The following is a 24,857-nucleotide window of genomic DNA, read 5'->3' on the forward strand; positions in this document are numbered from 1 at the left end:
GCATCGGTGCATGGAGCCAAACTATAAGAGTCATACTGGTACTGAGAGTGACGTGGCCTCAAATGTCTCTTTACTTCAAAACATGTCAGTTTGAGCATGAAACTGAAGCCCCAATCAAATCACAAGAAATACATTTAGACGTTAAATAGAACAGAAACTATCTAGAACAAAGATAAAGCCTCTCAGGTTTTTTGTTTCAGATCCTCAAACTAACAGGTTGCTTCTGAATCTGGCTGACCTTGAAGCAGACAAATAATGAATACAGTCTGTGGGCCAAACGCTGGCCGGCCAAAAGATTCATTCTTCTTCAAGTGAATTATTACTGCAGCATAAAGTCAGGAGTGACATTGAACTTTTTTTTCCACCAGATTATTTGTGATTTTGATTACATCCAAAAGTTTGACCTGTTTAGGAATCTTTTAATATGATTAATTTATATAAAATTCTTTAATAAAACACTAGTAAATTCAGGTGCACTCAGGAGAAGCATATAGGAAAACCAATGTGTACAGATGAATTTGAAATATATAACAGATAACCTATTAGTAATTAAACAAAAAATATAAAACAGAAACAACTTGAAATCACAAGGTGATAGTTGCTTAGAAGATCTAAAAGTGTAACTGGGTGTGATTTTTTTATATATTAAATATTAAATACATCACATTCTTATTTGGTCCCCAAAGAAGTCAAGCACACTTTTGATTAAAACCTGAATAAAAACGGCTCAAAATATATCTTGTCAATTTCACTATAATTTAGGTTTCATAAAAAACATAACAAATCACTATTTGTATTACTTTTATATAAGTTAATACACGTTATCTATTTACATTAATTTACGTGAATAAAATTCTCATGACTGCCGAATGTGTAAGTGCGGTTCAAAAGCAGGATGTCGTTACACCACATCTCCACCAGGGGGCATTACAGTTCTATTAGTCTCATTTAAGCTTTGCTGTATGTACTTTTTCACATTTTTTTGATATGACTTTTTACATTCATAATTTTGAAGAATGTTAATGCCGTTGCTCTTACAGTGATGCATCAGGTTAGTAGTGCATCATAATAAGTGTCGTACCTATTCGCAACCTTCAAGGTAAAGAAAGGCAAGAAAAAAACCCATTGTGAAGTAAAAACAACATAATAGCCTCTAAAATGTATAAAGTAGTCTACAATATAAAATACAAGTATGTGTATTAGTATGGTAATCTATTAAATATAATTTTCTAATAGTGTGTTAGCACATCTATCTATCTATGCTTGTATTGTATGTGTAATAGAATTTGTTGTATGACTTATTTGACTTATGTCAATATTATAATAAAAAATTAACTATGAGAACTTTTAAAGTAGATACCAAATATTTTCCATAAGAATTAAAATTCTATACATAATTTGCGAAGTTTTGCTGTCTCCATCTCTCGCTGCTTCTTGAGCCTCTTTCACTGCCATACGTTCCATAGCGACAATAATCGCCTCACTGATTGGCTGAGCGCTCTGTCAATCACAAACTCGCTATCCAATGGCAGCGAGGAGCAGGCGATACAAACAGTCAGCCGCCATGTTGTGTCTCCGGGGGCCTGGAGCGACGTCCGTTAGTAAACACTAGATGACGGTACCGACCGTCGGCAGACCGCAGGAAAGTGACCACGGCTGGAAAACATGAGCCGTCCGTCCTCAGCCGGAGCCGGTGGTGGAGGACTAGGGGCCGGGAAAGCAGGCGGAGGGAAGCACGGCGGATCAGGAAGCGCCGCCGCGGTGGCGTCAGCAGCCGCCGGTGTTGGCTCTGTGGCCGGGTCGGGGTGTACCGCCGCTGCGTCCCTGGCTACAGCCGGGCTGCCCGGGCAGTCCCCGGAGCTGACGGCGCTGTTCGAGTGCCCGCTGTGCTTCGACTACGTCCTGCCGCCCATCCTGCAGTGCCAGGCGGGTCACCTGGTGTGTAACCCGTGCCGCCAGAAGATGAGCTGCTGCCCGACCTGCCGAGGCCCGCTGACCCCGAGCATCCGGAACCTGGCCATGGAGAAGGTGGCGTCCACTCTGCCGTTCCCCTGCAAGGTAACGCACACCTGGACTCACCTGTTAGCACGAGTAACCCAGGCTGCTGCCTGTTGGGTTGTTTTTGACACAACTTCCAAACACCGAAAGAGGCTAACGGGAGCGCACAGGTGAGGGGCGCGTGCGGTGTGACGTCACACAAACACCTGGGTTTGAAACCAAAGAGTGACGCGAGCGGCTGGAGCATCCGTTGTCTCCCCTTGGAAACGTCTGCACATTTTATCAGTCATGATCAGTTATTGATCATACACGTGAGGCTATCGGGTGTGACGTCACCACCCAGCACACAGACAGGTGGTCTGAGCAGTGATACAGCTGTCTGTGAGGAAACGGCTCTAATGCAGGTGTTGCTGCGTTAAAGTCGACTTGAGCTGCTGAGGTCAACTGAAAGATGAGGAGGAGGAAGAGGAGAGATTTGCTGCTCTTTGTGTTGATTTTATTTCTGTTTATATATAAAACCAGACACGTATAGTTTTGTTTTTTCCGTTCAAACTAGTTTGAAGATTTGATCCATCAGTTTTTCTGTGATGCATTCAAGGACCGTCTGAGTTCAACGGATTGTCAGAATAAGACTCTTTTCTCTTTTGATAATTCCTTCAGGAGGGCAACCTTAGAACTGGACTTCTCAATAGAAACCACACACACACACACACACACACACATTGTGGAAATTGGTTCAGTGTTTTTTATTTTTATTTTGGGAAAAACATTCCTTGATGGATCCTTTCTGTTTTTATCTACTCCTAAATGTGCGAAATTTTATAAATTCAATCACATTTATTGGTATGTGTGTGTGTGTGTGTGTGTGTGAGAGAGAGAGAGAGAGAGAGAGAGAGAGAGAGAGAGAGAGAGAGAGAGTGTGTGTTGCTAAACACTCTCCATACTCATGCATTTAATTATATAGAAAGAAAAAGTGTTTAAAGATGGAAATTATTGTTTTTTTTCTTGTTTATTTTCGCTCATGAATGAACACAATTAGCTGCTGCTGTTATCTGTTGATGGACTCACCCATCAATCATCTTAAAGTTCTATCTCCACCACCAGGGAAACCCGAATCCTTTCTTTTCCTGTCACTCTACACCTGCTAGAGCTCCTCTTCCACATTTGCATCTCAGACCCTGATCTCATCTGCATTCACGCTCCGATTGCCGCCTCCCTGCAGCCGTGTGTCAGAAACTGTCTGTGTGAGTGTGCAGTGATGGTGCATTCCATTGGGATGCAGATGTCGGATGACTGTGAACAACCTTGTTGGTAAACAACCTGTCGGTAAACCACCGAACAGAAACTGAATCAATATGTGAAAGTTGTTGATGGGGGGAAAAAACTAGGCTAAAAAAAAGTATTTCACAAAATGTGTTTCACATCTGTCTGTGAGGTCAGAACAACACACACACACACACACACACACACACACACACACACACACACACACAGAGTAATTTACATGTGATCTAAACAGAGAGCAGTGTGTGTGTTTCTATGTGGTTGACGACAGATGCTGTGGGGCGGAGAATCACACTCAACTGAGCGATACTCCCCTTTTATTCTCTCTCAGCTTTCCTTCTCCCTGCCCCCACTGTGTGTGTGTGTGTGTGTGTGTGTGTCTGTGTGTGTGTGTGTGTGTGTGTGTGTGTGCTGTGCGGTCAGTTGGAGGCTGGATGTTGTTCTGCTGCACGCTCTGAGACGGGGGTGAAGAGACATTTCCCGAAAGCAAAGAGAGAGTGTGTTAAGCCTTGGTGTGTGTGTGTGTGTGTGTGTGTGTGTGTATGTGTGTGACGCTGGACTTCACTGCTGGTCAATTGGATGGACACCACACACCCCCACACTCGGCAGTGTGGGTGTGTGTGTGCGTTGGTGGACGTGTTGGGGCTGTTTTTTCACCACAGAAGAAGAAGTCGGTTTGTTGTTTTCTCGTCTTCTGCTGCAGCAGGAGAGAGAGAGAGAGGGAGAGGGGCGAGCGAGCTGCAGTTGTGCTGCATCTCTTTAGGGTTCCTGCACGAGCCGGTACGTCTCTGTTTGGATCATTGATGATTGGTTATGATGACTGTTGACGGTTTATATTGATCAGATTATTTGTGATGATAATTGATGTTTTATCTCGACTGGACATCCAGTTAGTTTCTAGATTTTGCATGTTTTATTTCTGATTATTTCTGATCCTTCATGTCGTGTTAAAACATTTGAAACCATAAGTTACAGAGAGGAATATTTAATTGAATATTGTGTAAGAGGAGATCAGTTTATAATATAAACTTTTAGTCTGAATAAGCTGTCAATAAGTTGTTTGAATGCTGTTGACCATAAAGTACAACAAAGCTTCTACGTGTCTACGTGTTTGCGACGTCCGATGATCATTGAACGCACCATCAGCCCGTAAATGTCAGGGAACAGCCTTCATGTCTAAACCCTGACGATTCCATCGATCTGTGACTGAAGCTAGATATATGAACTTTTATTTGATTCTGTTTGAAGTATTAGACGTTAGAAGACGCATCGGCGTAAACAACGTGGCTCCTGAAGTGGCCTGAAGTTTGCTTTTAAGTGATGATGTGGAGTCTTTTCATTTAGGATTATTTTAGAGGTGAGTCATCGTACTTCACGTGTTTGGCTGAAACCAGAGCCGCTCTGGCCTTCAGCCACTCATCTTAATCTCTTGCTATATGATCCCCTCTGCTGTCTGTCTGAACAGCTGCTAACCAGCTGTCTGTCAGGCTGCTCAAAGTACAGGGGCCCAGGAGGGACAAATAGCATCAGTGTGAGCCTCTGACCTAAGAGAATAGAGCAATGAATGATTTAGTGGATGGATAATAATAATATAACATGACATTTGCAGAAACAAGAGAGGAGAAAAGCACAAACCTGTCGAACCCCCTCACGTTTAAATGTTGTTTTATCCTCGGTAGATAAATATCTACATTTGGCTCCTATAATAATGAATCTAAGCATTCATCCAAACAACAAAGAAAGCCTTTTAAACCCTGTTTGCGGTTTTTCAGTTAACTTGTCCAGAAAAAAAATTGGCAGATCCATCAACACTTAAAATAACATGGTTGTAGCTCTGAAATCTATCTGGAGGTGTTACCATAGCGACAAATCCTTGTGCCTAAAGTTAGTTTGTTGGATCAAGGGTGAGATAAAACCCAAAATAAATCCAGTAACTATGGCAGATGTTTAGTGTGATTTATTGTAGAAGCGAATTTAGAAATCCAGACTTAGCAGATGGAAGATCGATTGTAAAGTAACGAAAAACGTGATTTGTGTGTGTGTGTGCGTGTGTGTGTGTGTGTCAGCCGTGTGGATCTCAGTTCGATGCTGTGTCCGGCCTCCTGCCTGCCCCTCCTCAGGGAGCTGGCTCAGTGGCGCTGCCTGCTGGGCTGGCATCGCCACCAGGGAGTCGGTTCAGCTAGCGCCCCGGGGCTAGCTGCTAACGCTGGACATCAGCAGGGGTCGGAGGTCAAGGACAGAACCAGCCGACCTGTTGGGCAGACCAAACCGCTGCCGGGCAGCCAGGTGAGTCCTGGACCCCAATGCATCCTGATGACCTCCGAGCCGGCGGCGTCCTCTGATTGGTTGGTTGCTGTCGGTCTTTGTCTCGGGGAGTTTGTTGTTTGAAGTCACGGTGATGTCACGGCGTCAGGATGAAGAAGCAATCTTGAAGGAGAGATGTGAACTTTGTGTTGATTTTGTGGTTTTATCTGATAATTTTCCCTTTGTGGTCATTATTTAACATATTTTCCTTCTTGTAAACGGAGATGAGAATCTGATTCCTCTGATTTGATTGGTTGGTTTTAAACCCTCCATCATCCCTGAGGCTGTCGGTCTGGTTGTGTATCAGCGACGTGACTTCATCCCTTTACATTAATCTGATTTGCTTATTGATCCAATCCAAACTGACTCCGCCGAGCTCCTACCAATGGAAGCCTGCGGCTGCATAATGGGGGCGTGTCTTACCTCTAACCCATTTACCAACCTGTCTCACCACACACGCATTCTCTTAACCTTCGTCTGTTGTTAGGGTCGCCACCGACCCGTTCTTGATTTTAAATTCCTAAAACTACCACAAAAATGCGTTTATTGCATCAAGGCTTTTTGACTTTGTCAGGTACCTCTATTACAACAAAATAATATCCAAAAAAAATTTTTCACTAAATTATAAAATGCTCTGGTTGAAATTGTTACCTTTGTGGTGCTAGGGTCGGTTTCGACCCTGTTATAAAATAAGCTTATAAAGCAATAATTAGAGCAAAAACTGATAGCATAAGTGCACTGTCAGACAGCCAGCTCATCTCCTAGTCGTGTGAGCTTTAGTGGAATCTCATTTTGGATTTTTGTTTTCCAGTTTACCTGCACAGAAACGAAAACAAATGAAGTCGGGCATGTCAGATGTCTGTGTAGGTTCTCAGTCAACCAGGTCATTGTTATCCAAAAGCTGTTGAAGTCAATCCACTCGACGTCAAGAAAGTTCTTGAAGACGTTTTGTATCTCATACAATAGACTTCTTCAGTTCATAGGGTGGCTGATCACGTCCCAGCTTATTAACCCTGTGGGGTGTGGTCAGTGCTATTCACATTCCAACGACTGTCGTTGAAACCCGTCTGGCTCCTCAACGATTGTTGGTGGGGGTGTCAAAGGGGGTCGTTGAAATGTGAGTTTCATCTTTGTATGCTAATGAGGGTTGTCTGATGTCTCATACTGTCCAAAAAAAAGAAGGAATGTGATACTGATGTCTACTCTTCACAAAGACGCAGCTGTGTCATCAGGAAGTGATAAAAAGCCCACAATTATCCTTGACTACAACAAGAATAAAGGAGGAGTGGACAACCTAGACAAGCTGACTGTCACCTACACTTGCCAGCGAATGACCAGGAGATGGCCAATGGTTGTATTTTACGACATGCTTGATGTGTCTGCATATAATGCATTTGTGTTGTGGACCCACATCCACCCAGGGTGGAACTCAACCAAAAAAGCCATGCGGAGATTGTTTCTTGAGGAGCTCAGACATTCCCTCGTGAAGCCACACATTGAGCAAAGGCAGCGGGTTCCCTGAGACCCAGATGCTGCAGCCTTGGTCAGACAGCTGCAGAGCTCACCTACCACTCGGTCCACAACATCAGCAACACAAAGAGCATCCTCGCCAGCATCCTACTCAGCTAGCCCTGCCTCAACACCAATCGCACCAGCCAGAACCCAATTCAGGCCACCTGATTCTAAAAGAAAGAGGTGTCAGGTCTGCCCAAGCAGGAAGGACAGAAAGACAAACGAACTGTGCTTCAAGTGCAAGAAATATATCTGCAAAGAACACGCAAATAGTGTCACTTTTTGCCACACATGCATCTAAACATACATACACACACACATACATATTAATGTTCTTGCATACAGAGACTTTTACTCTGATTTAGTTTTTTATTAGTTTTCGAATTTGGAATTTTGCAACATATGCTTGATTGGTTGTTTGACCTTGCAAATCTATATTTTGTGTTATCACTTGTTCTGCTTTTCATTTTGTGTTTATAGTAAAGTTGTATTGCTGAAAAAAATACTTTTTTTTCATTTCCTTGAAGTAAATATACATGGGTCGAAATTGACCCGTAACACCATAGATGTTAGTATAGTTAATAATATTAAAATGAAAAAATAAATGAAAAAAACTTATTCAAGAGATGTGTTATAATACCCCTCAGTAATACTCAGGTAACACAACAACCTATTTTTTATTTATATGATTCTCTTGAGGCTCATTTTACCAGTTTTTAAAATTGAAATCGAGGGCTATACTGAAAAAAAAAGGCTCAGAGGCCCACACCAAAAATATTAAAACTAATATTTTCATGGATAAGGAAGCCTAACAATGTAACCAAGAGATGAGAAAAAATTTGGATGATAGATGATTGCTTTTAGTGTATTTTAGAGATGATTTAAAACGCGGGTCGAAACCGACCCGTTAACATCGGAAATGGTAACAGAAAGCTAACACCAGACGAAGGTTAAAGCTTTTATCCTGATTACTATTGATCAAAGCGATGCGGGCTGAAGCGCTGCCCGATTGGTTTCAGTTCAGGTTTGTCCGATGCGTTTAGAGCTCAGTTTGTGTTCCTCACACATCTGATTATTATGAATTCACCTGATCTGACTACAGGCTTGTATCCATGGAAACCACCTTGTAACCAAGAACAAGTCAGTTACAGTTAAACCGTCCTGCTCATTGATTACAGGTGAGCAGGTGTGTGAATGCGACGCCGACTGTTTAACATTCATGGTCAGCAGCTTCTTTTGGACTTTTCTCATAAAGCAGGGCTCAGTTTCTCTTCTCTGGAGCTCATGAATATTTAACGACACCAACACTGAAACTACCTGCTGTCTCACCTGCTTCTGTTTCCATCACTTGATTTACCAATGATTCCGATCGTCGCTGCAGTTATCGATCGATCGAGTCATGCATGTGAAACCATCCTGTCACAGAAGGTCCCATCAGTTCAGAGGAAGACGAGGCAGACGGCGTGTTCCTCTCAGATATTGTTATCTGGCTGTAGCCTGTTGTTTCCCGTCCTCACAGCTGGTTGACAGATTCTGGGTCAGCGTTGGTTGTAAATAAGAGATGTGTCACAAGCAGTAGAGGAAGCCACAGAAACGGGCTGGAATTACATATTCATGACCAGATGGAGGCATCCATCACCGCCCCACAGTTTCAGTCTCCTCCTGCTCAGCTGGAGGTGTTTTTATTACGCCGTCAATCCATCGGAAACAGTCGGTCCGACTGAATTGTCTTCACATTCAGAGTAAAACCAGTTGGACCTCTTTCTCCTGTCCTTTTATTTGTCTAATTATTATTAAAGACCCGACAAACTTGTTATGTATTAATTTGAAGGAATCATTAGAATTCATAGAATACAAATCTGTCATATGATTAATTGTTGACTCTTTGACTCGACGTTTGTGTGTCTGCAGAATAAAATATTGTCAGCACATAAAACAATATTTATGTTTTATTATCAGAGCCATCATTTCATTCATCTTCTGGAATAGCTTCTCTCATGGTTATGGATTCTCTCAATCTTTCTCCATTTTCTCTCCATCTCTCCTTCTCTGTCCTCGGCATCCTTGATTTACCTTCCTCATCATCGCTCCTTTGTTGCCGAAGCATGCTGGTCTATCTGGAGGTGCTGCATCGTTCCAGATGAAAAAGGGGGAGGGAGAAGGGTGGGGGGGGTAAATCCCATCACCATGATGGGGGGGGGGGGGGGGGTAAATCCCATCACTGTGACCTTCTGCATCACAGGAACACTGAAGAGGAAGAGCAGCCGTTACACATCATCTGTTTCTGGACGACCAGAATAGAAACACTTTGAAGATTTATTTATGTCACAGCTTCATGTCGGTTATTTTATGAACACACACCTGCGTGACCACAGTAGGCTAAATACACTGTGTGTGTGTGTGTGTGTGTGTGTGAGAGAGACTCTGTACAGTATATACAAGTGAGCTGAAGTCCTTGTGGAGGTTGGAATCACCAAACGTGTTGTAAACCAGAAGAGCTCTAGATATCAGGGAGCTGCTGGAAGGACTGATTTTCCTCTGGACCTGTGGATGAACACAGAGAATCGCTGCACATATAAACGGTTTAACACTCGTGTCTCCGTGTCCTCCCCCCAGTACTCGCTGGCCGGCTGTCTGCTGACTCTTCACCACACGGAGAAGCCCGACCACGAGGAGGTGTGTGAGTTCAGGCCGTATACCTGTCCGTGTCCCGGGGCGACCTGCAAGTGGCACGGCTCGCTGGAGGCCGTCATGCCTCACCTGATGCACGTTCACAAGTCCATCACCACGCTGCAGGTCAGATTATCTGCTAACTGGAGATAGAAAAGAGTTTTGGAAGAGGTATAAACGATAAAACCCAATTCTATCTCGTGGTTTCTCTTCTTCCCAGGGGGAGGACATTGTCTTCCTAGCGACGGACATCAACCTGCCGGGCGCGGTGGACTGGGTGATGATGCAGTCCTGCTTCAGCCACCATTTCATGCTGGTCCTGGAAAAGCAGGAGAAGTACGAAGGTCACCAGCAGTTCTTTGCCGTCGTGTTGCTCATCGGCACCCGCAAGCAGGCCGAGAATTTCGCCTACCGGTTGGAGCTCAACGGCAACCGACGGCGGCTCACCTGGGAGGCCACGCCGCGCTCCATTCACGACGGGGTGGCGGCCGCCATCATGAACAGTGACTGCCTCGTGTTCGACACCTCCATCGCCCATCTGTTCGCAGACAACGGCAACCTGGGGATCAACGTCACCATCTCCATGTGCTGAGGGTGGTTGTACGGAAGTCTGACCAGTTTGGGAGCCGTGTTCATTCTGTGGTTACACTGTAAATGTTCTGGGGCGTGGTCGGTACAGCCCGGGGGGGGGGGGGGGCGAACGTTTGAAGCAGCTCTAAGAGCTCAGAGATGAATTCTCACAACTTTAAGTGGCCAACATTGGGTTTTTGGTGACTGACAGGACAGACAGGGGCGATCTCCACCAATAAAGCATCAAGCTTCTAATATCGATGTGAAAAAGGTCCACTTTGACTCCCCCCTCCCCTGATCCAGGCATCAGGACTGGACAGAGACTGAATGGACTCATGAGAAGAGCCAAACGAATCCTGAACCACAGCAGCCTCGCCTCCCCCACCGACCTCCGTCAGGTTCATTCCACATTGGGTCAGCCCTGTTAATTCACAATATTCTGATCTCTGCCAGCAGTTCTGGTGCTTTCAGTCAAGGTCTAGTTTATGGCCTTCACTATGGGAATCCATCAATACGAGGACCATCAAGGTTTCCATTAGACATACTGATATAAATTGGCAAGAATAAGTTATTTTGAGAAAAGAAGATGTAATTCCTCAATCCAGTTTTAGTCACGTTCATACTTTTAACCTAGCTGTCTTTCTACATATATCATATTGTCCACCAGTAGCTGAATCTGGGCTCCATCCATGTGCCGGATTCAGAATGACGGTTTGTAAATTACAAACTTCTCAGGAAATAAAACCAAATGCTGTGATATCACTCTCCAGGCCTTGACTGTCACTTGAAAAAGGCTGCAGGCAGTAAAGCAGAATGAAGTGAACACACCTGATCGATACTTTCATGCTTTATTAAACAAAGCATTGGGTTGTGTGTGGCCAAGTGGAAGGTTGCTGGTTCCAATCCCTGCAGCAGCATGTTAGACTCCTGTTTTGGAGGTCAGTGTTTGACGTCTTTGAGGACTGGCAGCGCCGTGGAATCCAGCAAATCCTCAGAACTTTAATCGCAGATAAAAGCAGTAAAATGTAGGACTAATTCTCTGATCCTCCTTCCTGCAGTCTGTTTAGCCGCCAGCGCCTTAATTTTCTACCGCCAACCTCCTCATCGTCTTCTTGATGAAGCTCTTTCTGAGGGAGTCGTGGTGCTGATGTTTCGTTTTTTTTTGTTTGCTTTTGGTTTTCACTGTAAACCTATCCAGGGAAATACAAGTTCATGTTTTTGCAAAGCTGACATAAGAAAAAAAATGTATTTTAGAAACTTAATGCCACAGTGACATGATGGAATGTTGTCATGTTGCATTATGGGTAAAAGTAATTCCAAACATTCCTTGTCTTACCTTTTTGTAGCAACCGACAAGGAGAAAATCAAGTTCACCAGATACCTCGACCACAGACACGTCTGTAACTGAACCGTACACCTCAGATCTCGCTGGCGTTTCCTCTGTGTTCAAGAATTAAAACTTCCACATTAAACTTTACTGACAAAAACTAGAGCCATTTTAAATTTTGTAAAGGTTATAGTTACAAAAAGTTATCCAAGTCGGCCAAAAATTTCTTATAATCATTTTATTCTCAAATTATTAGAAAACGAAAGCTAATATAATCAGGTGAGTTACTTTTATAATGATCCAACTGAACCTGCCAAGCTAGTGATTTTTTATTTGTGTTTTCTGAACTAGTTCAGCTTACTAACAAGCTAATGCATCTTAACTAAACAGCTTGCTAGTGACAATTGACTGCATAGGTAAAGCTAGCTCACTAGCTACTTAACAAGCTAAAGACCGCAAATTAGACCTTGAAACATCAGTAACGGTTAAATTTCAACCTTCACACGACCACGGTATATGATGGGTGATTTATTGTGTTATTTTCTTGTGTTGGGAACAGGAAACCGGCTCGATCTGCAGGATTCACTCCTGAAATCTGATGACAATTACCAATTAAATTTTTTTTTTAACTTTGAAATCGTCTTTGTCAATTGTCAAATTCCATCTTAGTCTTCCTGTTCTGCCTTTTTTTTTTTGGGACACTTCTGTAGTTTCTTTACGTCTATTAAAATTTGTGAAGAAAAATGTGTCTTTAATTGTTAGTGAAAGACAAATAAAAACCGGAACCTTCCCATTGGTCTGGGTTCTAACGGTCTATTCTGACCTAAATTCCGTCGTCATTTCAGATGTTTTATTGTCAGTCTCGGTGGTTTAAACCTTCCTGCTTTTTCTATAAATTATGCATTTTAAATTGTGATCGTTTGAAGTTTTTTGATGGTGTGACAGTACGTCGTTATTTTGACCACTGAGTAATAGACACAGAGGAAACGCTGCTCTCTGATACTTCCACTTTACAACCCGCTGACTTTCTAAAAATGTTTGAAAATCTTGTAAATGAAGTTAGTAACGATATATTTTTAAAAAAAATAAAGACTGCTGCATTTATTCCTTGTGTTTCAATGTGTAATTGTGATGGCGTTTGTTCTGTCGTACAGAGATATTGGAAGGAATTTTCTAATGTTCCTGATATTTGATGTTAAAACTTCTACCTTAAACTAATACTAAAGACAGACAGGGGAAGTAAACCAGGGACTAACGTCACACACGACTCACTTTTCCCAAAAGTGCAAAAATATTATACTGGAGGGTGTGTTGGAAGTCCTGGATGGACTGGAGGAAACTTTTCTCTCAAAGTCATCAATAAAGATGGACTATAAGAAAAAATGTCTTGTTTCTTTAATTTAAAAACTTAAACCAGACGCCTCTGGGCGTAAAAAGACAAACGTCATCCAGTCCAATACTCTTGTTTTCTATTGGGATGCTTTACTCGATAACATGTGGCTAGTCATTTGCAAGTTCTCAGCTAATGCTATAAAGCCAACAATGCCAGCTTCCTGGCACAACCATACCTTATCTAGCAGTGTGCAAACATAAAACACAAATATTTTCATGCATGTTTTCAGATTACGATTAGTTGACAGGCTTGAATGATGTGAGACGTGTTATTCTCGTGTTTACTTAGGTTGAAAATTTTCAGTTTAGGCTTTTGTAATTGATAATCTCACCCATTGTTGGAGCCGGCTGTAACATCAGCAAATAACTCGGAGCTCGCCATCTTGCCTTGACCCGGCGTCACTGCACGGATCATTATTTTTCTTTTTCTGTTCGACTTGTTGGTGCTACTTGTTCATTTTGATAGATAAGGTTTGTATGGTTAGTAAATGTCTGCTCACTGCAGTTAAATTATCTCAAGTTCCATTTGACTAAAACATAGTTGAAAACATCGCTGTTTTATTATATGACTTATTTCAACAATACAATCACTTGTCTTTACTGGATGATAAAGAACCACTGCCTAAACACATTTCACTTTCAAGAAAATATAACATCCAAGTACATAAACAGAACCTAACTTGCAGAAGAAATCCTGCCACAGAGAAACAAAGAAAACGACCCTGGAAGCATCACATGAACAAAAACTGAAGGCTGGACTCTGGAACTTTGACTCAGTGCTGTTTTCAGTCCAAAAAGAATCACATCAGTGTTGTGTTTTAACCATTGCAGCCTCTGGAGGGCGCTGCTACAGCTTTAACTGTTTATTATTAACAATTTGGAAAAACTGTTTTCTATTCACGTTTTTACATCATGAACTAACACTTATGATCGGATTACAGCAGGTGATCTCAGCGTTTAGAGTAACGCTCTCTGTCTGTCTCTCTCCTCCTGTCGTTATCTCTGTCCATCTCTCTCCTCCTGTCGTTATCTCTGTCTGTCTCTCTCCTCCTGTCGTTATCTCTGTCTGTCTCTCTCCTCCTGTCGTCTCTTTCCCAATCAGCTTCTCTTCTCTCTCCATCCCTCTCTCTCTCCCTCCTTCTATCACTGTCTCTCTCCTTATTTGTCTCTCGTCTTCTGTCATTATCTCTGTCCGTCTCTCTTGCTCTATTACTGTCTCTATCCATCGCCCTTCTTCTATTGTTATCTATCTCCGTGTCTCTCCTATCATTATCTCTGTCTATCTCTCTTCTTCTATCGCTGTCTCGTTTTGTCTCGTAGTCTCTATCCGTCTCTCTCCCCCTGCCTTCTTCTCTTTCGCCATCTCTGTCACCCTCCCCCTCTCGATGTCTCCTCCTGTCTTCTTCTTTCTCCCTGTCTCCTCCTCTCCTCCTCTCCCCTTCTCCTCGGAGTCTCTCATCTTCCCTTGATCTCTGTCCATTCTGTTGTCCCGCTGGTGGCGCCCCCCTGTGGTGGTACTTGTAATAGGCCGGGTCCTCCTTTTCCTCTTTGACCTCGACGACAGGAGGAGAGGAGGAAGATGAGTGTGTTGCTCGGTTCCTCTCTTTCTCCTTCCTCTTCTTCTTCTCCTTCTTTTCCTTCTTCTTTTTTTTCTTCTCTTTCTTGTCTGAAGCAGAGAGCAGTGAGACAAGTTAATAAGCTGTGGGTCTACAGGATACAATAATCATTTTCAATTAGAACAAGACTAATAACAATGACAAGAAATCATTTTGATATTTTAATCTGTTTCACATGCAACCTGAAAACTTCAAAATATTTGTTCTGAACTAATCTGAGAGCTGCTGCAGTTTGCCAGAACTGGAGGATCTAAATTATGACACCAGGAGGTGACCTCACCTTTTTTGGGCTTCTTCACAGGGACGGCGTACTGCTCGTCTTCCTCGGAGGAGGAGGATGTAACTTCAGAGGCTTTGGGAGCACAGCCCTCATCCCTCAGGCGTTTGGTGACATCGTCGATATCCTCCGTGTCTTTGGGAGGACGATAGTCTTTGACGTGATCCACACGAAGGGTCCGACCTTTGATCTGATAGCAGGGAAAACACACAATAACTGTTTAGGCTTCTGCCTCAAGACCTGACCCCAGATCAGTAGAACAAATCAATTTAATGACAAATACATCTCGCTAGGGCTTTCCATTGTACGCCTGGTACACTAGCTTCGAAAAAGTAATGAGCAAATTCAGAAAAATTGTGTAAAAGATGCAGCTTCTCACCTTGATGCCGTTGAAGTTGTCCACAGCGAGGATGGTGCTCCTCTGATCCTCGTAGCAGATGAAGCAGAAACCTTTGGACTTCCCCGTCTTCTTGTCCCGCACCAGGTTGATGTTGACTACCTCTCCATACCTGACAGCATCGTGGGAGAAAAGAAAAGTCACATGTATAGCTTCTCTGACCTCTTCCATCACAGCTGACTGTTTTAAGTTGACTGAAAGAAACGTACTGAGAGAAGACACAGATGATGTCGCCTTCACTTAGCTCAAATGGAAATCCTCCTGCAGGAAAAAAAAAACACACAAGTAGGAAACTCAGGTTTACTCTCACATTCCATCATGATTGTAGGTAATTGTGAAGACTGCAGCATCCAGTGGATGTTCTGATCTCACCAACAAATATCCAGGCACTGTCTTTGTACTCCGAGTGCCAGGACACCGACTCCTTCACCCCGAGATTGGCCTCACGCTCATTCAGCTCGTTGATGAGCTTTACCTTTGTAAGTGGACTGAAAATGGAGAAAAAGTTGAGAAGAAAATGATTCAGATCTGCATGAAACATAGATCAGCCATTCATCAACACCAATATTAAACCTAAAGCTTTCTGAGTTTGATTTTTCGTTGTCAGTCGTCATTATTCAAGCTAACCTGGTTTGATAAAATACATTTAAGACATTAAAACTGTAGCTATGAAGGGCGGCGGCGGCTTTCAGTTCATAACGTTAGCTGTAAACACGGTTAGCAAAAATCACACATGGCGAGATTTTACATGTTGTGTCCAAGAGACAATAATTAATTATTATTTTGATGTTAAATGTTTACTTACTTCATGGTAACGACATGGAGAACGAACGATCGCTGTGGCGGAAACAATCCTGTTTCTTAACGTGACCAACTTCCTGCTTTACTGCCGCCTGCTGGTTGGATGACTACACTACACGCTACGTTTTTGTGACCGAAATAACGGTTATTCCATCTTGTTGTCGCTATGCAAGAAAAAAATATATACACAGACATGTCAACGAAAAATATGTTATAATATCATCAATTTGTATTTTCTAAGCATTACTCCGGCTATTCATTTTACCCACCGGTATAAGGCTAACATGCAACCCCCCTCCCGTCCAGCAGGGGTCGCTGTGGCATTCTGTCAATGGTGAAACGCGTTTGTAAACAGGGTCCCGTCGTGGGGCAGACGGCTGATAATATCACTCAATTAAAATGTAGTTTAGTGAGTATTTTAATGCTTCACAGCGGCTCTGTTTGTAAAAACATGTTAACTACTTTATCACGGACTGTTCCCATTTAAAACTTTACATATCCAGTGGTCGCTGGCTTATTTTCGTTTCTTTGGGCTAGTAAGGCTAACTTCCGTTTAGCAGTGGTAGAAATATCTATACTGCATTCTTAGCAAATAAATAGTCTCATTTAGACCGACTTAACCTGATATTTTCAGTGCTTTTCGCTGCTTCAGTTTCTGTACAAGTTATCAACGGGTGAGTATATTTCACTGCTGGTGTTAGGAGTGTAAATAGATAATTTTAGCATGTTTCAACATATTTGTGAGGTTAACTCATTCAAAACTTAAGTCAGTTCAATGTTTCGATTCGGTTTGATTTTTTGATATCGAATTCGTTTTGAAGTTAGCAATCAGACTTTATTTCCATTTGTCTTATTTAGAAGATCTTTTATGTGTCTAGAAATACAAGACAAATGATCTGCCGTGATTATCTACATTTTAAAAGGATATATAAAAGTTCAAAAAAGATGTTCAGTCATCAGAAGAGATTTACTTTCGGTTATTACCCGCAGGGGGCGCTGCTCTATTCCTGGTGCTTCACAGGACTGTAATCTCAAATTGACAGTCTTGTTTATCTATCTTTGAAACACTTTGAGCTTCATTTGATTCTGTTTCTTGTTGTTGTTTGTCTGTCAGCAGGATGATCTCTCAGATTTTCATCCTGTCCTCAAAGGGTGATAACCTCCTCTACAAAGACTGTATCCCCAACTTCTTGCCTCACACTTGAATATAACTAAAATGACAAAAAAAATGAAGTATTGTGTGGCTGTATAATGTGCTTTCTACCACTTTTTTTATTTTATTTTATTCATTTCTTTATCTGTTTTCTTCCCTCAGTATTTTGAAGTGTTCTGAATTTGTTTGGAAACCACCTATTTCATCCCTGCGGCGTGATGTGCAAATCAGTCATGCTGTATTGGAAAAAAATTCCTCCTTGCGTCACAGGAGAGAATTGTTTTTTTGTTTGTAAAAAAGCAGCTGATCAACAAGCATGAATCAACAATGAAGCCTCTTGTGCTGGTTTCTGTTAGCGTTGTTCTTAACGTCACCATCAGTCCGTGGAGAAGCAGGAAGTGATGTCCAAAGTATTTTCTATGAGAAGGTCACAGCTCTAGCCGGAGACCAGCCTCCAGTTGTGATGGTAACCTCTTGCCTCATGTGTGGAGGGACTTTTTAGAGTCTGATTGATTTTTCAGAGTTTTAGTACATATGGAGATTCACCTTCAAACCTTTAGTAAATATGCTTCCTGTTAGGATCAGGTGTAACATTTAACGACATCCTGTTTTTGTATTTTCTCTCTGTAGAGTTACAAAGATCTTCACTTCGTCCATGTCAGGCATGGAGGGTCGTACTGGGTTGTCACGACAACAGCTGATGCATCTCCCTTTACCATCATTGATTTCCTCAACAGGTAAAGCCTGATAATTACCAAATTTAGGGATATTATTATTATCGTGTTTACCAAGTGACATACTGGAAGCTGCAATCGATACAGAATACAAACATTTAGATGTATAAACTTGCAATATTTAGATTTAGAAAGACAAAACAAGGTTAAAGCTGCCTTTGGAAGAATCTGAAGGCCAAATTAAAGTGTTGATTTGAGTAAAAGGAGTAAAAATAATTGAGTTTTAATATAAGAAAGGTTTACAGCTTTTCCTCCCCCATTAAGTGATTTTGAAAGGGTTTAAATGGCTGCCTCATTTAGATAAGGATTTTTCTGTAATGGGGAGCACCTGCCTGTCTTTCAGGTTGGCAGCACTGGTGAAAGATTACTGTGGCAGTTTGTCAGAGAAGTCGCTGCAGATGAACTTTGCCCTCATCTATGAGCTGCTGGATGAGGTGGTGGTGAGTCTGCTCCTGATTCCCCCAGCTTACAGGCTCAGACTCAGTTTCATGTCACAGTCAGGATGTTGGTAGCTCAAGATGTGCTGCAGTTTGCTCATAGTCTTTACATTATGTTATATGAAATATTTGTGTGTGTGTGTGTGTGTGTGTGTGTGTGTGTGTGTGTGTGTGTGTGTGTGTCAGGACTACGGTTACATCCAGACGACGTCCTCGGACGTCCTGAAGAACTTCATCCAGACCGAAGCCGTCTCCTCCAAACCATTCAGTCTGTTTGACCTCAGCAACGTCGGTTTGGTATGTTCACACCAGCAACACCAGACGCTTCCTGGAATCCACATAAGAAACACAGCTAAACATGTATTTAATTTAAATTTGTTTGCGTTGGTATTTTGCTGCAGTTTGGAGCCGAGACACAACAGAGCAAAGTGGCACCAAGCTCCGCAGCCACCAGACCCATCCAGTCCAGCAGAGACCAGGTACAGCATCTCTTACCTGTAGACCTGATCATCTTGAACCCGTGACAACAGCCCTCTTAGCTTTAACAGGAAAATGCTCAGGAAACCTTTGAGTTTTTGTACGAGTTCATTTTCCAGGAGAAACAGCAGAAGCATCTAAAATTGTAAAGATAATAAAACAAATTGAACGGACGTCACGGTTTCCATTCATCTGTTTTTTTCCAGGGCGGGAAGAGTGAGATCTTTGTGGATGTGATTGAGAGGATGTCCGTCGTCATTGGGTCCAATGTGAGTGACGTCAGCGGGGACACTCTTTACTCCAGGCTTGGGTGTTTGTCCCAGGAGCTGTGGTTCTGCTCTGTGACTTTTGTTTGATCCGTCTCTCTGCTTGGTGATGTTTGTGCTGTAGGGAGTTCTGATGAAGGCCGACGTCGAGGGAGAGATCAAAGTGAAATGCTACATGCCGAGCTGCTCAGGTGAGTTTGATCTCTAGATCCTCACTGTCTATAACCTCTTGTTGCTATGACAAGAGAGGAGGCGTGTGAGCTTTTCTTACAGGTTGTCAGCCAGTGTCAGTGATGTTTAGTAAAGGGGTTTAATTAGGTAACCGCTAACTGTGCGTCGCATGTAGAAACCTGTTGAGTCATAAACATGAGAAATGAAAACAATGAGAAAAAAGAGCTATTTAAATATGAGCTATTTAAGCCTTTATTAAAGAAAGACATTAAACCAAGGCAGTAATGACAATGTAAGACTGAAAATTTCTTTATAATGAGCATCATGCAGCCTGGAGTACACACACTGTCCTTATCATGTGGGGATATATGAAGAATAAATTATAAAACATTCTGCTCGATTCAGTTAGTTCTAGTTTCAAAGGAGTAATAAATAATATAAAAGAAAAAAATGTTTGAGACAAGTCAAATTCTCTGATATAAACATGGTGGGAAAAAACGTCTTAAGATAATTCATGATATCAAACCACAGATATTTGGAATTGTCTCTTTTTTTGAGAGAGTGCAACTTTTAAAATTGAACATGATATCTTTGACAGAAATGCGAATCGGTTTGAATGAAGAATTCAGCATCGGCAAATCACAGCTCAGAGGTAAAGCTTGCACACACACACACACACACACACACACACACACACACACACACACACACACACACACATTATTTAAGGGAGAGAAATGGTAGATTGACGGGCAGCCAAGTAGTGGCGTCCTATGAGCAGCTTGTGGAATTTGGCGCCTTACTCAAGAACGCCTTGGCAGTGATCAGGAAGTGAACGGGTATCTCTCCGGCTACAAGTTCACACTACATACTGTGATGCCGCCTGAGGCCTTGAGCTGATTCTGTTTTGTTGACTTGCTGTGTTTCTGGTATTCAGGTTACGGGGCTGCCGTCCGTGTTGACGCATGCAGCTTCAACCAAGCGGTCCGACTTGATGAATTTGAGAGCCACCGGATCCTGAGACTGTGTCCCAGCCAGGGAGAGGTGATGTCATATATCCACTCTGTCTGGCTCCTGCATTGATAGATTATGGATCACAAACACAAACAGACCACAGTTTTTTGGTATTTCTTTAGGGGACATGTCTCGCTCTGACCTAGTTTGGATCAGGAGATCTCTCTTCATCATCATCATCAGAATCCCTTTCTTTCTTCTCTTGCAGCAAACAGTGATGCAGTACCAGCTCAGTGATGATCTGCCATCGGCTCCTCCTTTCCGACTCTATCCAACCATCGAAAGAGACTCTGGAGGAAGGTTAGAGTCCCTCAGCTTCCTCTGAGTTTAATGATGATTTGAAAAATGTCTGAAAACAATAAGTTTGTTGTTTTCATGTTTTAACCACTTACGGTGAAGAGGTTAGTAACACAATTCTGTCCATAAAGCTACATGCAACAACTAACTACCTTAGCTTTATCATAAAACTCTTTTGTTTCATCTTCCTGACTTGTTTTGATGATTGGCGATGATTGATGGAGTATATCTGTGATGTGATCAGTTGCTAAGCAACAGTCTCCAGGAGAGTAGAACACTTGTCCAAGAAATAACCTCTGGTTGAGCTTTTATTAAAATATAATTTTTTTGCTTTTAATACTTAAAGTACAGTTTGTTTGAAACTTGTGGTTATTAACCTGAATGTGAAACACAAGACTTTTACACTCTTTTTAATCAGATCTGCAGTCAGACTTTTATTTATGAATAAATGAATGAATGTCAGTTACATTCAAGACCAAAGATTGTGGAGTGATTTAACCTTTGACCCCACCATAAATACTGGCATTTTGGTCTGTGATGTACCGGTAGTTAACCAGTAGTTATATGTTTAAAGTTGGTCAGCAACAACTGGTTTGTCAGAGCTGGAAGGTGAAGTAACCATAGCAACGAAGTGGGCCACAATGTATAGCTCTATGGCAGGGGGATATGGCGTCATGTTGACTGTGTTTTTGTAATAACGTTTACTGCCAGAAGAGGGAGACAAACGTCCAACATCACAGGTTTGCTCTGAAGCCCATCTGTCTTTGCTGACTGAGGCTCAGCGATGAGATTCAAACCTGATTGGACCATTTCTGTCAAACCAATAATGTAAGATTTATTCTGTCATTATCTAAGTGAACCCCATAAGTGGAGCTGCTGATGAGAAGCAGACGTGCTTTCATTAACTGAACTGCTGCTTCTGAAGTCGTGCGTCAGTTTAGACACAAAAATGTCATCAGTGGTGCAGATGTTTTTCACCATTTTAGAGGAAGAAAAAACATTTTCTCCATAAAATTCTAAATGTAGCACCACAAATCTAATTAGAACAAGGGAATATTAAACCATCCATCTTTGCACAAAGTACCAGCCTTTTTTTGCCTGTGTGCCGAGACTATAAGATAGTAAATCTTGTGCGTTTATGTCACAGGAAGCAGCTTATCATTAGTAACAAGGCCAAAGAAGCTTTGAAACCTGTGGTCATGTTGGTTTGTCCTCTGCAGGCTCATGATGTACCTGAAGCTTCGCTGTGACCTGCCACCAAAGAGGTCTGCTATCATTTCATCCTGTGATACCCAGTGTCGCATCCAGCTAATGTCTCAACCAGCTAATGTCTCAGCTTGCTGTTGTGTCATCTAGCTAAAGTCAAATGAACTGAAAAGCAGCTAATGTTCAAGTTCGGTCACTGTGTATATGTACATTAAAACAGTGTGCCATTATTTGCCATTAAACCCATATAGGTAGAAATAGCACAAAAGACAACTTATGACATTTTGGAAAAGAGATTTAACTGTTCTAAACAAATTATAAGCCCATTTTGAATTAATAAGTCTCTTGATAACACAGCATCAATAAACAAATTGAGGCTGATGATGATGTTGTTTTTGCAGCGCTGCCATCAACGTCTCTGCCACCATCCCTGTTCCCAAAGGCTCAGTGAGGTGAGACGCTCCCATTCAAATGTGCACTGATGTTTGTGATGGAAATCAGCCATGATGCAAAAACCCTCCGGCTGCAGCCTGATCAGTCTTCATATGACTGTTGTGTTTGTGACCCAGTCATCTGTGTGATGATGAAGAGGCATGTTCTGTCCGGACACGGGAAGTCATTGGAGTTCAGATGCTTTAAACTGTGACTGTGTTTTAAAATGGTACACAGCTTTAAGGAAATGCAAAACTCCTTTTATTTGTTATTTAAAGTTATGTAAAAGCAGTGATAAATGGGTTGTAGACGTGACTTATAACCACAGCTAGCTTAGCTTAAATGAGGTTTCCAGGATCACAAGAACCCACATATGTAGTTTTGTAGCTGAAAGCCAGATTTTGTGAGCGCCACAAATATTTAGTGGAAATCAACTTTTTTTTTTTTTTTTTAAAGATGTATGAATTTGATGAACCTGAATGGAAGTGGAACAGCCTCGTTGATTTCCATCATGTGAAAACCCTCAGTGGGATTATCTAATCAAATCATCCCTTGAAAGCCCTTCTGCCTCACTACTACTTCATCCCCGTGTCACCTCTGTGACGCCGTCTGAAGCGTCTCGGGGCTTCGTCTGCCCTCTAACGCTGTTGGTGCGTCTCGAGAACCAACCAGATGAACTTTTGTCCTTTCAGTTTGTCACAGGAGCTCAGCCACACCAGCTCAGCTGAGATGAAGCAGCAGAGCAGAGCCATCGAGTGGAAGATCCCTCACTTCTCAGGAGGAACGCAGTTGTCAGCTCTGTTCACGGTGAACACACACAAACACCTCACTGGGTTATCAGACTCTCCCTATCCTACACAGATAAACAGTTGTGGTGCTAAAGGCTAATTTAATGCGCGACTTATTGCAGCTACAAGCACGACTAGGAGACGCCACAAACAGACGCCGGCTAAATGACAAAAACGTGTTATTTCTGTGTCATCCTGCTGTTTTATACAAATTAATGGAAGGGATACCAATATTCCAAGGCAACATTTTAAAGCATCCAGTGCCATCATCCTCAGCTGTTGTCTTAATTGATAATTTTCTCATACTAATATGTTAACAGGGTAAACTAAGACCTGCTGCTTCTGACACAAAACATCATTAGTGAACAGATTCAGTATAATTTTCTCCATGGATAAAATATCTTCTTTTCCTTTGGGCTTGTCACGTTTGAACTCATTCCTGATCTTATTCAACGAATTCGATGAAAATACACGGCAATATGAAAGAATGTGGAAACAATTTACTTTGAAATAGTATTATAATGCTGTCATAGTGTTCTCTTTAAAGGAGCAAAATTTTCTTATTTTAAATTCTCAATTTAATATAACCCAACCTCCTCCTCTTCCTCTTCCAGCTCGAGGTCCCCGGCCTCAGCTCTGCCTCCCTGTTGGAGGTCGGTCCAGTCGCTCTGAGCTTCGAGCTGCCAAAGCTCACCGTCACCGGGCTGCAGATTCGTTTCCTCCGCCTGTCCCCTGTCCAGCCGGGCCCGTCGCAGCGCTGGGTCCGATATGTCACCCACACCGACTCCTACACCATCAGGATTTAGCCTCTCTGATCTTCATCAGTTTCATGATGAAGTGGCAAAAAGTGATTTATTTCTTCTATTTCCAGGAAATAGTGTAAATCTTCATTTTAAATAAAATGTGCATGTGTGGGAATCAGCAGTTTTATTGTTTCAAAATGGAGTTTTAAACACTAGATTCATCTTTTGGTTGAATGATAACAGTAATTCTGTCCAGTTGTCTGTTTCACTTCACTTTTAGAGGTTATGTTTGACAAAAACCTGCCTGTTTTGTGGTTCATTATTTGGTTTATCAAATACTTGTTAACTACAGTATAGTTAAGGTACATGTTGTGAAGTATTCAGGGGGCTTCTTACATCACATTATAATGGATTATAATCTAATTTACATGATGTTGACTGAAATAAGATGAGAAATCCTCCAACTAATTAAACTCCACATTTACAAGTTGGAACAGTAAGGAGATAAACATGTTGAGGAGTACTGACCCCCACCAGTGGCCTATAATTCAATGAAGCCTGACCCAGAATCAAACTCATGACCCTCTGACCATAATTTACAGAGGAAGTCTACTGCTCTGAAAAGCCTCATGCAAGAATGTACAAAAAAGTTTATGTGTAGTTCATTAAAATGCTGACACAAGCTCCATTTCACAACATTTAAAGGAAGTGGGGAAAAAACCTTTTTGTCATCTAAAATTAGAAACAAATGAAGTAAAATAAAAATGCAGAAAAACAGACGGATGACCATGATTTAGGTATAATAACTTTTTTTAAAAATGGGATTCTGTGTGATTTACACATCTGGAAAAAAAAAAGTTAAAATACAAATTTACGTGTCTTCCTCTTTTGCCGTATTTAGGAGCTCTGTATATTTTCCTATTAATCTGCGCTCATGTTTTTGAAGACAGGTGTATAACAGCCTGAAGCGCGGCGCTAAGAAATCTTCCAC

The 24,857-nt window shown here is 42.0% G+C and overlaps 3 protein-coding genes across 4 annotated transcripts; 2 read left to right on the forward strand and 1 right to left on the reverse strand.

Moving 5' to 3' along the window:
• The first annotated feature begins 1,197 nt into the window (after positions 1-1,197).
• siah2l (seven in absentia homolog 2 (Drosophila)-like) lies at positions 1,198-13,040 on the forward strand. Its single transcript, XM_068332041.1, has 3 exons — positions 1,198-2,058; positions 9,715-9,894; positions 9,989-13,040. The coding sequence occupies exons 1-3, from the start codon at positions 1,666-1,668 to the stop codon at positions 10,358-10,360; spliced, it is 945 nt and encodes a 314-aa protein (XP_068188142.1). The 5' UTR covers positions 1,198-1,665; the 3' UTR covers positions 10,361-13,040.
• A 561-nt stretch (positions 13,041-13,601) lies between these two features.
• Positions 13,602-16,201, reverse strand: rbmx2 (RNA binding motif protein X-linked 2). The gene is made up of 6 exons (XM_068331437.1): positions 16,153-16,201; positions 15,720-15,835; positions 15,557-15,608; positions 15,330-15,459; positions 14,954-15,140; positions 13,602-14,723 (listed from the first exon to the last, which is right to left on the reverse strand). The coding sequence occupies exons 1-6, from the start codon at positions 16,155-16,157 to the stop codon at positions 14,008-14,010; spliced, it is 1,206 nt and encodes a 401-aa protein (XP_068187538.1). The 5' UTR covers positions 16,158-16,201; the 3' UTR covers positions 13,602-14,007.
• Positions 16,202-16,494: 293 nt separating this feature from the next.
• On the forward strand, positions 16,495-24,034 carry ap4m1 (adaptor related protein complex 4 subunit mu 1). 2 transcript variants are annotated; one of them, XM_068331400.1, is made up of 16 exons: positions 16,495-16,822; positions 17,263-17,324; positions 17,682-17,767; positions 17,932-18,038; positions 18,379-18,475; positions 18,659-18,769; positions 18,874-18,951; positions 19,156-19,218; positions 19,340-19,406; positions 19,985-20,038; positions 20,324-20,430; positions 20,609-20,700; positions 21,918-21,962; positions 22,305-22,355; positions 23,028-23,142; positions 23,738-24,034. In XM_068331400.1, the coding sequence occupies exons 2-16, from the start codon at positions 17,267-17,269 to the stop codon at positions 23,927-23,929; spliced, it is 1,323 nt and encodes a 440-aa protein (XP_068187501.1). In that variant the 5' UTR covers positions 16,495-16,822; positions 17,263-17,266; the 3' UTR covers positions 23,930-24,034. The 2 variants fall into 2 exon arrangements, with proteins under 2 accessions (XP_068187501.1, XP_068187502.1); XM_068331401.1 differs by having other exon boundaries at positions 17,266-17,324.
• The last annotated feature ends 823 nt before the right edge of the window (positions 24,035-24,857 follow it).

This window comes from Antennarius striatus, chromosome 13 (genome assembly GCF_040054535.1).
Source record: "Antennarius striatus isolate MH-2024 chromosome 13, ASM4005453v1, whole genome shotgun sequence".
Classification (NCBI taxonomy): Eukaryota; Metazoa; Chordata; class Actinopteri; order Lophiiformes; family Antennariidae; genus Antennarius; species Antennarius striatus.

Bases quoted from the DNA above. Each gene is read 5' to 3' on its own strand.
- siah2l (XM_068332041.1), top strand. From the start codon at position 1,666: ATGAGCCGTCCGTCCTCAGCCGGAGCCGGTGGTGGAGGACTAGGGGCC. The intron at 2,059-9,714 runs GTAACGCACACC...TCCTCCCCCCAG, and splicing joins CTCTGCCGTTCCCCTGCAAG to TACTCGCTGGCCGGCTGTCT. The intron at 9,895-9,988 runs GTCAGATTATCT...TCTTCTTCCCAG, and splicing joins AGTCCATCACCACGCTGCAG to GGGGAGGACATTGTCTTCCT.
- rbmx2 (XM_068331437.1), bottom strand. The intron at 15,609-15,719 runs GTGAGATCAGAA...TTTTTCCTGCAG, and splicing joins CAGTGCCTGGATATTTGTTG to GAGGATTTCCATTTGAGCTA. The intron at 15,460-15,556 runs GTACGTTTCTTT...CGATGCTGTCAG, and splicing joins ATCATCTGTGTCTTCTCTCA to GTATGGAGAGGTAGTCAACA.
- ap4m1 (XM_068331400.1), top strand. From the start codon at position 17,267: ATGATCTCTCAGATTTTCATCCTGTCCTCAAAGGGTGATAACCTCCTC. The intron at 18,039-18,378 runs GTAAAGCCTGAT...CCTGTCTTTCAG, and splicing joins ATCATTGATTTCCTCAACAG to GTTGGCAGCACTGGTGAAAG. The intron at 19,407-19,984 runs GTGAGTTTGATC...TATCTTTGACAG, and splicing joins CTACATGCCGAGCTGCTCAG to AAATGCGAATCGGTTTGAAT.